A 13,915-nucleotide genomic window follows, 5' to 3' on the forward strand; every position below is an offset into this window, starting at 1 on the left:
CGCCTGCTTTTGCTTAGAAACCACACCTTATTGTGTCCGTGCAACACTCCTGCTCCCAGCAAAAGCCTGTGTGGGAAGACTTAGCGCTGGGGCTGTCATTTCATTCTGCTTTTATGTTGCAATCATAGCTCTCCTGGTGGTTTGAATTAGCCCTATGATGAATTACAACATCTGTTCAACTTTATGTTGAAGCGAGCGAGCTAAGGGAACTGTCTTAAAGCTTGTTAGATTTGCTATTTTGCCATTATTCTTAGTTATTAACAAGTAGACTAACTTGTTACAAATAAAGACAAATGTCTGCCATCTTCAAAACATGTCCTTGAGGTTTACACAGACAGCTTATGCTTAATTATCCCTATCAGAGATGTTGAATCAACTTATGTGGTAAATTTGAGACCAGCTGTAGCCTATTCTGGGGTTGGAGTGGTTTAATTGTAAGCTGTAGGCCTATACCTCATATTATGTGAAATCTACAATTGGAGTAGGCCAAATTGATTAATATAGGCTACAGTGTTTGGAATAACACCTCACTTGGTTGCAAAAAAAGTACAATCATGCCCTTTCCTGTTATGATTTTACATGATGTTATCGTTATTTTAATGGTAATGTCTGGCAAAGGACAACAGTTGAAAATCAGTTGTTTGGTTAACACTGGTGATGTTGATCGTTGCGCTTTTTCTCTGCGATAAATGAATAAATAAAATTCTTAATTTTACTAAGTACTCCCCTGTCCTTTTATGGGCTCACTCAGCCACACTTAGCCTACACACCACCTGAAGAATTATTCTAAATTCACAGTGTGATTTTTTTGGGTTCCCAGTGCATTTCTAGGGCATTTGCCTGCACCCCCACCCCCACCCCCCCATGGCCTCAGGATCAATGTGGACTCATTTAAAGCCTGGCAAGTGATAGTGCTATCTATCCAGTTGACAATAATTAAAGAATATAGCAGCCAAGGCTTTTAATCCCCAGTGGAGTGAGTAGAGATAGTGGTTGTGCAAAGAATTTGTCGTCTCGGGTTCAACATTCTTGAGGTCAAAAGGAGTCCATTTGAGAGTTCAGTGTTTGACGCAGTTGCTTGAAGCTGACAACCAAGTGAAACCAAGGATGTTTTTTTCTCCATTTTGTCGCTCTCACTCTGCCTTTACTTCTCTACTATCTCTCCATTCCTCTGCACACACAGCACACCACAGGTAGGCGTGACAGAGCTGTAAAAAGTGAAAGGGATTGAGAAACACAAGGAGACAGAGTAAGGAGGGTATATGTAGTGTCAGGGTGAGGCAGTGTTTCAAAAAGGGTGTGGGAGGTCTGAAGAGTAAACAGTTAACCCGAGTGTTATTTTATTTTATTTGGCAGAAAAGTAGAAAAGACAGATGATCCATGTGAGGAAAAGATATAAAAGAAGAAAAATGCTTTGCTCTTAATTAATTCACTCTTTATAAAGTATTTATGCCTGAGAGAGAGAACAATAGTTGACTGCTGACAGACATATTGTGCCCCCTGGTGTTTTAGCTCTGAGGTATAGCCACTGAACACACACAACTACCGCACTACATCAGAGAGGCTAGTGTAAGGACAGAGAGAAAGACAAAGATAGGTGGAGAGGGAGGCATAGTCATGGGTGGGAACTGAACCGACAACTTTAAGAAACCAACACCCTTAACTGGAATTTTCAAACCATTAAGCATTACTACACTTTCTTTTTTCACATGCAAACTTTTTGAATGCCTGTATTTGAAAAATAACTTGGCATGGCCATGTCCATGCTGAACACCTCGGCTCATTCAGTAACTTTTAAAACCACAATGAAAACATATTTGAAATGACTATGAAGGTCAGCCTCACATGTTAAACACACCCACCTTACATTTCTTTCCCACCAGGCTGAAGAGGGTTTGGTTTACTTTACCCCCCCCCCCCCCCCCCCCCCCCCCCCCCCCCCCCCCCCCACCACCACCAACAAAAGACACAGCAAGACTGAACATGTACAATTTTGCAAACTGCAGCTTAATAACAGCTCTCGTGCCAAAAGAGAACAGTACGACAGTGAACCTTGCTGTACTGTATACTGACATAATGAAGATTAATTGGAACCTCAGGCACCCAAGTGAGAAAAAGTTTCTTTTGCAAGATTAGAATCTTTCTTCCAGATTTAAGTCTCAGTCACAGTAAGGTGTGGCAATGACTACAGGGAATGCTCATCTTGTCAGATTTTGTGATACTTGTGTCATGGACTGGAGCCTCCCTCTGGTCCTTTATTCTACTTGTCTGTCCATAACCTGTACTTTCTGTCTGCATTATCCATTCAGATGTACACAGGGTGTTTTGAGGACAGAGTAAAAGCATTGCTGACTGTCTCTTCAGCTTGGGGGTGAATATTTAACTAAATGTTTGCTTTCTGCATTTAAATCCAGTGTGGGTCACCGCTACATTTGCAGACAGGACATTTGTTGCAAAGGTGTGTTCATGTCACTTATGTGTCACCAAACTGACATCTGGAACAAAATTCAAAACCTCCCAAGATGACTTAATGGATGTGAAACTTGATGAATAAAAAACAATGCAAGGGCTTGAGGAGGTTAATTCTGACGAACTAGTGATTCACAGTGACTCTGAGACATGCTGACACTTGTAGACATATGATATCATTTGCCGGCACTAGCACTGACATCCCTCACTGAGTCACCTGGGGAAAAAAGACTGACAGCTGGTTTATTAAATTGCATAGACAATTGACATCATGTCGCTTATTAACGTTTTGTTAATATCTTATCTTAATACCTTATCTTATTTTCCCTTGCAGCTTGTAAACATACAGACTTTCCACTGCTTCATAGCACAATACTGAATGAGAGACATTTCTTCAGTGCTGCTTTACAGGGCCACTGGCGGTTCTGTCATTCGCTTCAGTAAAGCCAAGGTCTCCACATTAACTAAGTAAAAATACATTTGGTAAAAAAAGAGGTTGCAAGTTTAGAATTTTTTGTGTATGTTTTATGTAATCCTGGTAGAAAATACTAAATCTCCTTACTTTATCTTCTTTCAAGATTAACTGAAAGCTCTTCACAGTATTTGTGCAGTAGCGTGACTGTATCTTGGTGTGGCCACGCCTAGTCCATAAACTGTGTACACTGACCATGAATTTATTGTTTTCCATCCCTAGCTAAAGTTGACATTAACCCCAAACGTCCAAATCTGTCTTGGACTTTGAAATCAAAGTGCACAAAAAGACTCATGCAACGTTGTTACTTTGTGAGAGAAAGCTCAGGCCCACCTTTTTCCTCCCTGTTTTACAACTCATGTGTAACCATATACCAGACAGACAGATAAACTAACACACACACACACACACACACACACACACACACACACACACACACACACACACACGCTGACTCACAGCATTGCCTGGGTGGGTCCTGGACACACCTGAATTAGTTGCCATGGGAGCAAGTAATAAGCAGGTTTGAATGATAACAAACAACACAGTGAGAAAGTATGGCGGTACATAGGTCGACTGGTTTCTGTTGGCACACAGCCATGAGACATATTTTGCGCACACTACAACAGAAAACATTGTCTGGGTCACTGTGTAAAGGAAGCAGATAAAATATATGTGGTCATTAATCTAGTATTTATTGTAGATTACATACAACAGCAAGCAATGGAAAAATACATTTATAATACATTCATTAGCTGTTGTACAGCACATTGAAAGTTAAATCATTTGCATCAAACAGCTTAACTTTACATTTATATCCTGTCAGTAATTTAGTGAGAATTTTAAACCCGCACAAATGTTGACGTTGCATGATTGTTGCCAGATTTAAAAAAAAAAAAACAGGCTGCAAATGCTGCAATGAAAAGAAAGCAGTGGTGTTGCCCCAGTACGCCTGCAGGGGGGGTCAGTGTGTGACTAACACAACAAGACATACTGCAGCAAGCTAGACTATAGCCTCAGTCTTCATTCCAGGAGCGCCTCAGGAGCTGCTATGCTTGCTATGCGTACAGTTATACCTTATAGAATATTATTTTCATAATAATCGTTTAAAAAGAAGAAGAATCACACTGACAAACTAATAAAAATTAAATGTGCGTGATTCAACAACCTGAGTCAATAAAGGAAGTATGTGCTAGCACATTATGGCCAGGAGGGTGAAGCATTGCTAAACACAACGTTGAGTAGAAAAGAAGGAGTCTGCTATCACATGGTCAGATAAATATGGGCTACCAAGCTGGTGGGTGTAAATCAAACCTGACCAATATTGAACTCTTTATCATAAATAGTGCAGTTTATCCCGTTCCCATGAGGCTTCCTTAAATCCTTCACAATGAATAATACAACACAAATTAATCATCTGTTGCTACAACGAATGGACCCGCGTTCTAATAGGGCATAATTTATAAAGAGTTTACTGTATGTTGGGCTATTGTTGATGGGTAATAAATGATTTATTAATCACGTAGATTAGCAATTAGACATTAATAAGGAAACGTTTGGGGTTGCCAGGTTGTGAAAATATCAGTTGGCTATCCTCCTCCAGTGTAACTTCCTCTAGTCTTTTTAGTTCTTCATCAGCAAGACTCCTCAATGTGCAGTTCAACCAACTGGAAAGAGCTGAAGACCATCTGGAACAAAATCCACTTGATAACTGCTAATTATGAAACATTTACATTTAACTCCACACTTGATAAATTATTACAGCAAAAGAACTCATTGTTAATGACTTACTAACATTCATAACTCCACGCCTGTGGGTTTATTATGAAACTAGATTTGTCACCACCAAGCAAGTTAAATGTAATTTTGTTTAATGTAATTAAAAATGTAATTTTCTTTAGTTACAAATTCGGTAGGCTATGTAAGGAATTGTATGGGGCTGCCCAAAATTGTACAAAAGCAAAAATGAGTGCAAAATGCTGACTCATCAAAGCACAATGTAAATAACCAGAAAAGCTGAAGCCCATGACTACCAACATATTAGAACATGATAAAGGCTACCTTTATGACAAGAGAAATTTTTGATTTGCTTCTCTCGCTCTCTCTCAATCACTCAGACATAACTGTCAAGACCAAACCCCTTTGAATGCTGCTCCCACACACTGCAGCCTACAAACCATTGCCCCTATACAACAGACAGACAGGTCATTTTCTCCTGTATTAGAGATTTTTGCTTACATCTGAAATTGAATAAGCTTATACAAGTTATAAAAAGAAAAATTATATTTGTTTTATTCACCTTTGCTGGAATCTAAAATACATGTGTATTGTTTGCTACAGAATGGGCGGGGGCAGAGCCAGTTCCCCCTCCTCCTCCTCCTCCTGTTGATGGGACGTCTGTCCTGGGCATTTACATTTTTTATATTTACGTATATATGTACCTATATTTATTCATTATCTACAATATTTAGGAAACAACGTGAAGACAATACAAACTACTGCCTCTTGTGACTTCCTTGCAAAACGTTTGTAATACCGATTTCTTAGAAACTTGTTTGAATGTGTTGCTGCAGGTTGGTTTGATTTTTATTCTGTCATTAAATAATAAACATAACGTGGATACAAAATAAGCAGGCTACTGGTGTATTTTTTGCTGAATAGGCAATATTATAAGGAGCAATAATAGCTACTGCTTTTTTTCCAGTAGCCTAGTTGACTTGCTCTAGTTTTGCACAGAGCATTTTCCTGTCAAGGTGGTTACCGGTGCACAGGTAGCCATGTTGGGGTAGGAGTCAACAACACGCAGCCTTGATGGGCAGGTGCGTTACCTGTGGCTCATTCAGGAAGCACTTTTGCGGGCTCTGCTTCCACCGCTGACTGACAGAGTCCGTAATGAATCAGACGACGGAAAATACCTAGTTTTCCCCGTCATTGCATAATTCCTTCCAATCTGCCTTTGTTTCGGAGCTCGAGCCTGCGATCAGTCCCAGTTTTGGTGGCAGACGGAAGTGCTTCCTGATAATAAAGAGGTGCGTCTTATTTCCATTCCAGTGAATGAACTGCGCACGGCTTTCACCGCCGGAGCTGGGGGCATTGACGCATTGTGGAGTCGACAGGGGGTAGCACTGCAACCCCGGCTTCGCTACACAACGGAGGCATCTATCGGCGAAACCGCGATGGCCGTGGTGCAGCTCGACACGGAGGACCATCAACCGGAGAACGGCTTCGTGTCCCCCGAAACCACGTCGCCGGGGCTGCTGACACGCATCGACGGTTGTGTCCTGCCATTTCTCGGGGGATTTGGGAAGTACCAGAAACAGCTGATCGTGCTGACATGGATTCCGGCGTTATTTATTGGATTCAGCCAATACTCTGATAATTTCCTCCTTGCCCAGCCGAACAACACATGTGTCCAGCCTTTGACAAACCTGACTAACCACACTGCGGGCCATTCCTCGTTGTTAGACAGTCCAAAAAATATCAGCGCGCGGCCGGCTTACAGCCATGCCAATGGAAGTTACAGCACCCACAATGACACCACCAACATGCAGTGTAGGTGCAGTGAGTGGACATTCGAGCTGCACACTGGACTTGTGCAGAATGTGGTTACCAAGGTAAGCTGTTCATCTTGAGGATGGGCATCCTTTCCATCATATTGTATTATACATGTGATACCCTAGCCGCTCTAATCCTCTTACGATCGATTTACGTTAGCAAGAGGGGGAAATCCTCACACTTTTCAGGCAACAACGCAGTCATGTTATTATAACACTGTGCCCAAATCGTGTTCTTTGACAGCTGCTGGATAGTGGTTGTGGCTATGCCTCCATTATTGCATCCGAGGCGTGCATTTCTCCACAGCCGGTAGCACTAGAGTCGTTTCTATTCTGTAGAGGTCCTACAGAGCCACGAATCGGCTCACGCTGGATCCAAACGTAGTAGGACAGTATAGGTGAGATCCTGCATTGTGCTGACCGTGAGTCATCGCAACAGCTGACACACAGTGTGACCTATTGCAAAGAGACTCCACCATTGGCACACTGGGCAAAACTGCCAGGGCTGGTGGAATTTGCCGGTTGTCGTAATGGACATAATAGAGAATGAAGCCTTTTGATTTGGAGCAAAGGTCATTAGTGTACTCTAGAATAATGCAACCCCATCCCTGGTCAAACATCACCTGCCCTATCACTGTCCTAAACAAACACTAGTGAGATAGTCTTATAGCGTTCATTCTGGGCACTTCTAGTGTGTCCATGATTCCCAGAGGTGATGTCGTTACCTCCTACCACACCACCATAATGTTGTGATACCCCTATCTGCACAGGCCTGCTGTCATCAGAGCTGGTCTAGCTGCATGAAGTAGGGGTTTATATATCGTAATGCATCAGCTCTTCTCCCTTTGTGGATGCTGCATGCTTTATATCAAGATATCAAGTTTTAGAGAAAAAAAGCATGGCACTTTGATCTGCAGGGTCCCCTGAGTAAACTTGACCCTCACATTGATGGGATAATGAGATTTAAATCTTAAGGGAAAAGGTCAATGTTCAGTTCAGCTTAGTAAAGGTTTCAAATGTTGATACGTGCTCTGATGAGCTCACACACCCTTGCATTCCATTTTCAATCTGCAGCATCTTCACCTCTGAAGAGTTTGGCATGCATGCTATAATCAAAAGTCTTATCAGGAAGAGTTAGATTTGTAGCTGGGCTTTGCATCGGCTTTGTGCTACAGGAGGGGGTTGTGCCACCCTGAGCTTGCGTCCACTGTGATCCAAACAGCCCATCTGCTTATCACTGATGATATCCCCACTTAAATAAAAAGGCAAATAAAATACAGTTGTGGCATTTTCATTAAGTCTTGAGCCAGGGAGACAGCTTAAAACTAGTCTGCAGGGTAATTTTGGGGAGTGGGGTTGCATGAACTAAGGACTGATAAACTGTCTTTATGGAGAGAGGCGTTCCAAATGCTCTTAACCTGCAGCTGGATATGAAGTCATATGTGAGGAAAATTGGGTGGATCCATATTACTTAACAGTCAATACATTCTCAACTCAAGAGGGGTTTCCGATATGAAGGCTTTAGTGCTAAAACACTTGCAGGCCCTCCTCTCATGCTGGAGTTGTAACCTGTAGATAATTATATTTGTGTTGCCTTTTACACACATATGGAGAATGTCATGTTGACACTACCACCGCTGTAGATCAGTGTCAGGCCTGAGCAGTTGGTAAATGTTATCTGCTGTGCTCGCCTTCCCTGACCCATGTAGTCCACATTCTGACAAGGTCACCGTCAGGAGAGATTGAATCAATGGCATGCAGACGAATCCTCAAATGCAAAATGAAAAAAGGAAGGAAAATTGACTCTCAACCTGACCGTCACTCTTTCGAGGTCCCTTTTCCACCACCACAGCACAGAAACTAGGAGGTGACGTTGTAGGAGGTAATGATGACTTGGCATTTCTCCCAGTGTTTGATTTGCATAGGCATAACTGCACATGACTGTGACACTGGATCCTTGAAAAACAGATCAGTGTCAGCACTCAAGAAATGTGGTAGCGTCTCTGTCAAAATGTACCAACACATACTAACCCCATGTTACCCTGTTAACCCTTCATATCACATGAGTTAAACATGCACATATGTAGACTATGTGCCACATATGTGTAGCCTCCAGAATCAGTAGCACAGGTCTCTGCCCGCTCCTGACTCTCAGGGTGTCACAGAATGGGGGCTTTGAAGGAGGCGGTGGAGGTTGAGGTGGTGGTGAAAGATCCAAAGTGGTTAATGTGGAGACCCATCCTAAATGAGTCTAAGCTCTCCTCGGGGTCCGTCTTAATTGGACTGAGCCTTAGAAATGAGAATGTATCATTACTCAGAGACAGATAGAGTCTCTCTGCAACCTATCCTACTCAGCTCTCACACACTGCCTGTATTAGTGGCCTGAGAACTTCTTCAAAGCAAAGAGTAACCTTGACACTCCCTGGGAAAGTGTGGTTCTTGCATATTAATTAGAGACACTTGACATTTAGGGATTGATGATTTAACAGGTCTAAAACTGAATCCTACTGCTTCACCGTAGAATGGCGTTTGGACTTTGGCCTATAAGATGTCGGAAAATGGTCAAATAATTCCTAGAGTTCCCAGAGTCCAAGCTAATGTCTTCAGATTGCTTGTTTTGTCTCACAGTCTGAAACACAAAAATATTCCATTTAAAATGATAATGATGAATCTGAAAAAAGCAGCAAATCCTGATATATTGTAGAAGCTGGAAACAGCCAATATTTGGAATTTCTTTCTTACTAAATGACCAAAATTATTAATTGATCATCAAAATTGTTGCACGACAACTTTCTTTTGATAGTTGACTTGAAGCGATTAGTTGATTAATCGATTAGCTGATCAACAGAAAAATAATCTGCAACTATTTTGACAATGAATTAATCCTTAAAATCATTTTAAAGCAAAAATACCAATCATTCAGTGTATTTTGGGGTTTTAGACAGTTGGTTAGACAAAACAAGACATTTTAAGATGTTAGGTTGGGCTTTGAGATGAGATGTAAACTTTTAACTATTTTCTTACATTTTATAGTCTTGACGATTAATCAAATAATCAAGAAAAAGAATGGGCTTCTTGGGCCATAAATCATGAATATAATAATATATATATAATATATAATATATAATAATATATATGAGTAATTGTTTCAGCATTAACTCAGTATATACATGGTCAAATTATCAGTGCCATTTATTAGAATGTAGGTCAGAACTGAAGAAGTCCTTTGGATGAGGGACGAAACGTCTTCCAGTATCTTCAACCAAGTCCAGTTGCCCTTGATTTTAACCTTCGTTGGATAATGTAGGTTAGAGCATTGTGTGAAAGTGAAAAGGAAGATATGTTGTAAAGCACATTAGTGGGTACACCCAGACCCAATATCACTGTGCTGGAGGTTGCACACCCAAAGATCTGAAAGATGATACTGTTGAATAGCAATGCAGGCCTCTCTGCTCTGTCCGTGTCCCTTCATACTGTTTACCCAGCTGGTTTGCTCCTCCCACAGACCCCGGATCAATGCGGGACACTTTGAAACGGTCTCAGCTGTCGAAAGGCGATGACCCCACTGCAGATACCCAGTCAGCACACAATGACAACCACTCACAGCGTCAGCTGGGAGGAAAGACGCTTGTGTGACCAAAAGATAAAATTCTGTTAGGGCTCTGTGTGTGTGCGTGCTGCAGGCTCGTTTCTGATAAGTGTTGTTTTTGTAACATTGTGGGGCCTCAGACCCTCTGCCGTGGTTTAAGTTTGTTGTGAGGTGTGACAGAATTCAGGTTGTAGGAGTGCTTGTTGGTTATCAATACATATCTGGTGTATTTTGTGATGTCTAATTACGGTTCTTAGCTGTGAACAAAAGGAGGCAATGAATAATGTATTGGCGGAAAAAGGTTTGTTGTTTGTTGGCCGCAGGGAAAATATAACTGCCATCCGCCAGCTTGTCAAACATGTTAGTGTTTTTTCATGTGATGTGTAGTATAGTCCAGATGCTACAGTAGTGTAACAGTTACTTGAAACTTGGTCACACCTATCTAAAGACACGCTCTGTCTGTGAGTGCCTCAGGCTACATCACCAATGTCGGATATGTGTTTTTTGTTTCCTTCTTGACTTTAACACAAAACCGCATGTGTATGTGTAGCATAGATAAATCTTTTTGCTATTACTAACCTTTCTTTTAAAATCCGTTTTTTCATTCTCTTTTACCTTCACCTAAGCTACCACCACATTATAGGATTTTTAACCTTCAGTGGAGCAGCGATAGCTAAAACTTGCACTTGGAAGCAGAAATAGTCTGATAACCACAGTGATGGTCTGTTGCTAGGCAGTAACTATGCAGCAGTCTCTCCATGTGTTTTCTGCCTTCCCCTCACAACTGCTTTTAAGCATCTCTTTCCCTCTCCCTTCAGCCTGTTATCCTTTCCCATATATGTACTTATTCTTTGCATTTCCCTCCATGTCTTTGTTTGTTATGTTTCTAGATTGAATAAGCTTTATTCCTCCCTCCTCCTGTGCTCTCCATTCCCCTCCCTCCCTCCTTGTCTGCTCCCCCTCCGTTGAGACCCACCACCCTCCACTCTGTAGTTCAACGAGTGCAGAAATGTGCAGCTGTAGTTGAGAGTGTCTTCATCTAAGCTAATGAGACTCACTGGTGTAGACCGATCACTGGTGGCCAGTCATTTGAGAGAGGGATCAGCAGACACCCTAGGGATTTGAACTGATTTGCTTTTGGCCGCTCATTGTTCTGCATTTTATTTCAGTTAATAGTTTTAAATGTGCCTATAACCCGACTCTACACACTGACTTCTATTCATTACTCCTAAATGAGCAAGACAACAGCAAGAGAGCAACTGACAGAAATAATAGGGGCATAGCAGACAAGCTGCGTGGATTTGACTCATGCGTAGAGTTAATGGCAGTTTGCTGGGATTTATTTGCTCTGCTACTACTACTGTTGAAAGTCTGTCCATATTTTTTTCACTTATGATAATAGCTAATAGCAATGCCTGTTAATGATTGGGTATGATCTCGGCCAGAGTCTTGGCCTGGAGAGAAACCTAGTTAATAATACATGCGAATTGGCAGATAGTTATAAATAAAACACATTAAAGATACTTTGGCTCAAATCAAATTCTGCCATGCTCTGCCCTTTTGGCTACACATTTCAACAGCACTTAACACTTGCATGACATTACTTCTTTGTCTCTGGTGTAGGACTTGGGGAAAGTTTATATGTTGGTATTTTACAACAATGGTCACCAAACTGTCATCCAGCCACGAAGATGTTTAATTTCTGTGTATGCCTGTTTTTGATTCCTATAGGACGGCAGTTTGAGTTTTTTAAACACCCTTGGTTGTGCAGTGATTGCTCGACAGGAACTTGTTTTCCTCCCTCTGTCTTTTTCTCTGCTGACATCGATACTGAAACCATGAGTGAGTTGCATGCCTGGATCATGTGATGGCTGGGTGGCTCTGGGTAATCCTGGAGGGTTCCATTCTGAACAGGTCGCTAGGGTAGAGGTTATGAGAGGTTAGAGCCCCTCAGAGAAAAACAGGAGAACAAACTACACTTTGTATTTATAAGATGAGGTTGAGCTTGATATAAATGGCGATGATGATGGTATTCTTTTGTGACATGGCAATATATATATTCCGATATTCTATACAGTGATAGTGGTTTGGTGTATAGATTAGACCGAAGTGAGACAGAACTGAGGTCAGTGTTGATCAGCTTCCCCCATATGCTAGCCACCACGCCCAGTCTGTGCCTTGCTGCTGCTTGTGTCAGCACAGACAGCTGAGAGGCATATGTTGCCAAATATCCTCCCCCCCTCACAGGAACAACTACTCTACTAGGCTCATTAAAGCTGGGGTAGGCAATTTATTTTAGAAGCATTTTTTCATTATATTTGTTGAAATGATCTTTACATCGATCACTTTACAGCAATCAGTAAGTCAAATGCTCTGACACAGAAACAAAACAGGTGTCTGTCACTGTCACAGGACTGTGAAAAACATTCGGACCGAATGAAATGATTGTCCGGCCTACCTGCCTTTCTACCTACATACCTGCGCGCACTCTGCCTGTGCAGTCATTGCGCATGAAACTGTGTTTTGGGGGAGTGGCTTTGGATGGAGGGGTTGGTATTATTTTGGTTGCATACTTTCAAAATCTAGCCATCTCTTGTTAAATTCTCAAACATCACCTATCCTAGTTTTAATTATGTAATATTATCAATGATGGTCGAAGTTGCAGGTTAGGGTAGATATTTGAGGGTATATGTAGGTTGTTCCCACAAGCAGCTGACATACATAAGAAGTGCATATACCCCACTGGCCTTTACATTTCCCCCTGTACCTCTGTACTATAATAGCCTGTGCTATGTAAAAGATCTATCTGTCACAACTTGTCTACGGGGGGGGGGCACTGCATTGTTTGCCCTCTAGGAATCCTTCTGCTGCTGGAGTGGAGAGTTTCAGTCACCGAAGAAAATAAAGACAGGCATAAAGACATGTACCCTTTTCACATTCCGGTGTTCTGTGTGATAATAATTCCCCAGAAATCATTCAGACCTAGTGGACAGTGATAGTCAATAGATAAAGTGTCTCATTCTCAAAACCTTCACCTTTTACCCAGCATACATGACTTGGGACTAATGCCTGTGTTTATTTGTCTTCACAGTGGAGTCTGGTGTGTGACTCAGCATGGAAAGTCCACATTGCAAAATTTTCTCTGTTGGTGGGATCCATCTTTGGATACCTGGTGTTTGGAGTCCTTGCTGACTGGTAAGATTTTGGACAAAGCTATTGCACAACATAAAGTCTTATTGTGTGTATATCAAAACCACTGTTTTCACATTATTTATAGTCAAAAATGTATTTGTATCTTGTATAGGTTTGGCCGCCACCCAGTGCTGATCATATCGGTGCTGTTCATGCTGGTGTTTGGTCTGACTGTGGCCTTCTCTGTCAACGCCCCCATGTTCAGCACCTTGCGCTTCTTTGAGGGCTTCTGCCTGGCAGGGATTACCCTGTCCCTCTACGTCCTCAGTAAGTATTTATCTCTCAACTAAAAGTGCTAATTGACCCTTTGCCAAGACCTACCACCTTGTGTTATTGTTGCTACACCTGTCAAGCTTTCCATATACACATAAGCAGTTCACACTGATAATGTTGGCAAATTTACCACTCAAAATTAGCGAAGAATAGGCCATAGATTTCATGCAGAAGTATACAAAAGCAAGACTCATATTTCTCGACCACCGATTTTGCTGGCGGAAATGACAACTTTTACTATCAGATTTGACTTGTAGCTAGCTAGCTGCTTAATGCTAACTCTGTGAGTTGGGTAAAAACTCTGTCTCCAACTGACTTCTTAAGGTTTCTAGCTTTCTCTCTGTCCTTAAATTTTCACATGAAGTC

General features: G+C 41.7%; 1 protein-coding gene across 2 annotated transcripts in view; it reads left to right on the top strand.

Moving 5' to 3' along the window:
* Positions 1-5,742: 5,742 nt before the first annotated feature.
* LOC123972797 (solute carrier family 22 member 23-like) overlaps positions 5,743-13,915 on the top strand; it is a 37,910-nt gene continuing 29,737 nt past the window's right edge. For both annotated transcript variants that reach the window (XM_046052484.1, XM_046052485.1), the window contains exons 1-3: positions 5,743-6,555; positions 13,176-13,279; positions 13,389-13,543. In XM_046052484.1, coding sequence (XP_045908440.1) covers positions 6,118-6,555; positions 13,176-13,279; positions 13,389-13,543 — 697 coding nt within the window. In that variant the 5' untranslated portion in view covers positions 5,743-6,117. The remainder of the gene's footprint in view (positions 6,556-13,175; positions 13,280-13,388; positions 13,544-13,915) is intronic.

Source organism: Micropterus dolomieu, linkage group LG06 (genome assembly GCF_021292245.1).
Source record: "Micropterus dolomieu isolate WLL.071019.BEF.003 ecotype Adirondacks linkage group LG06, ASM2129224v1, whole genome shotgun sequence".
NCBI classification, from domain to species: domain Eukaryota; kingdom Metazoa; phylum Chordata; class Actinopteri; order Centrarchiformes; family Centrarchidae; genus Micropterus; species Micropterus dolomieu.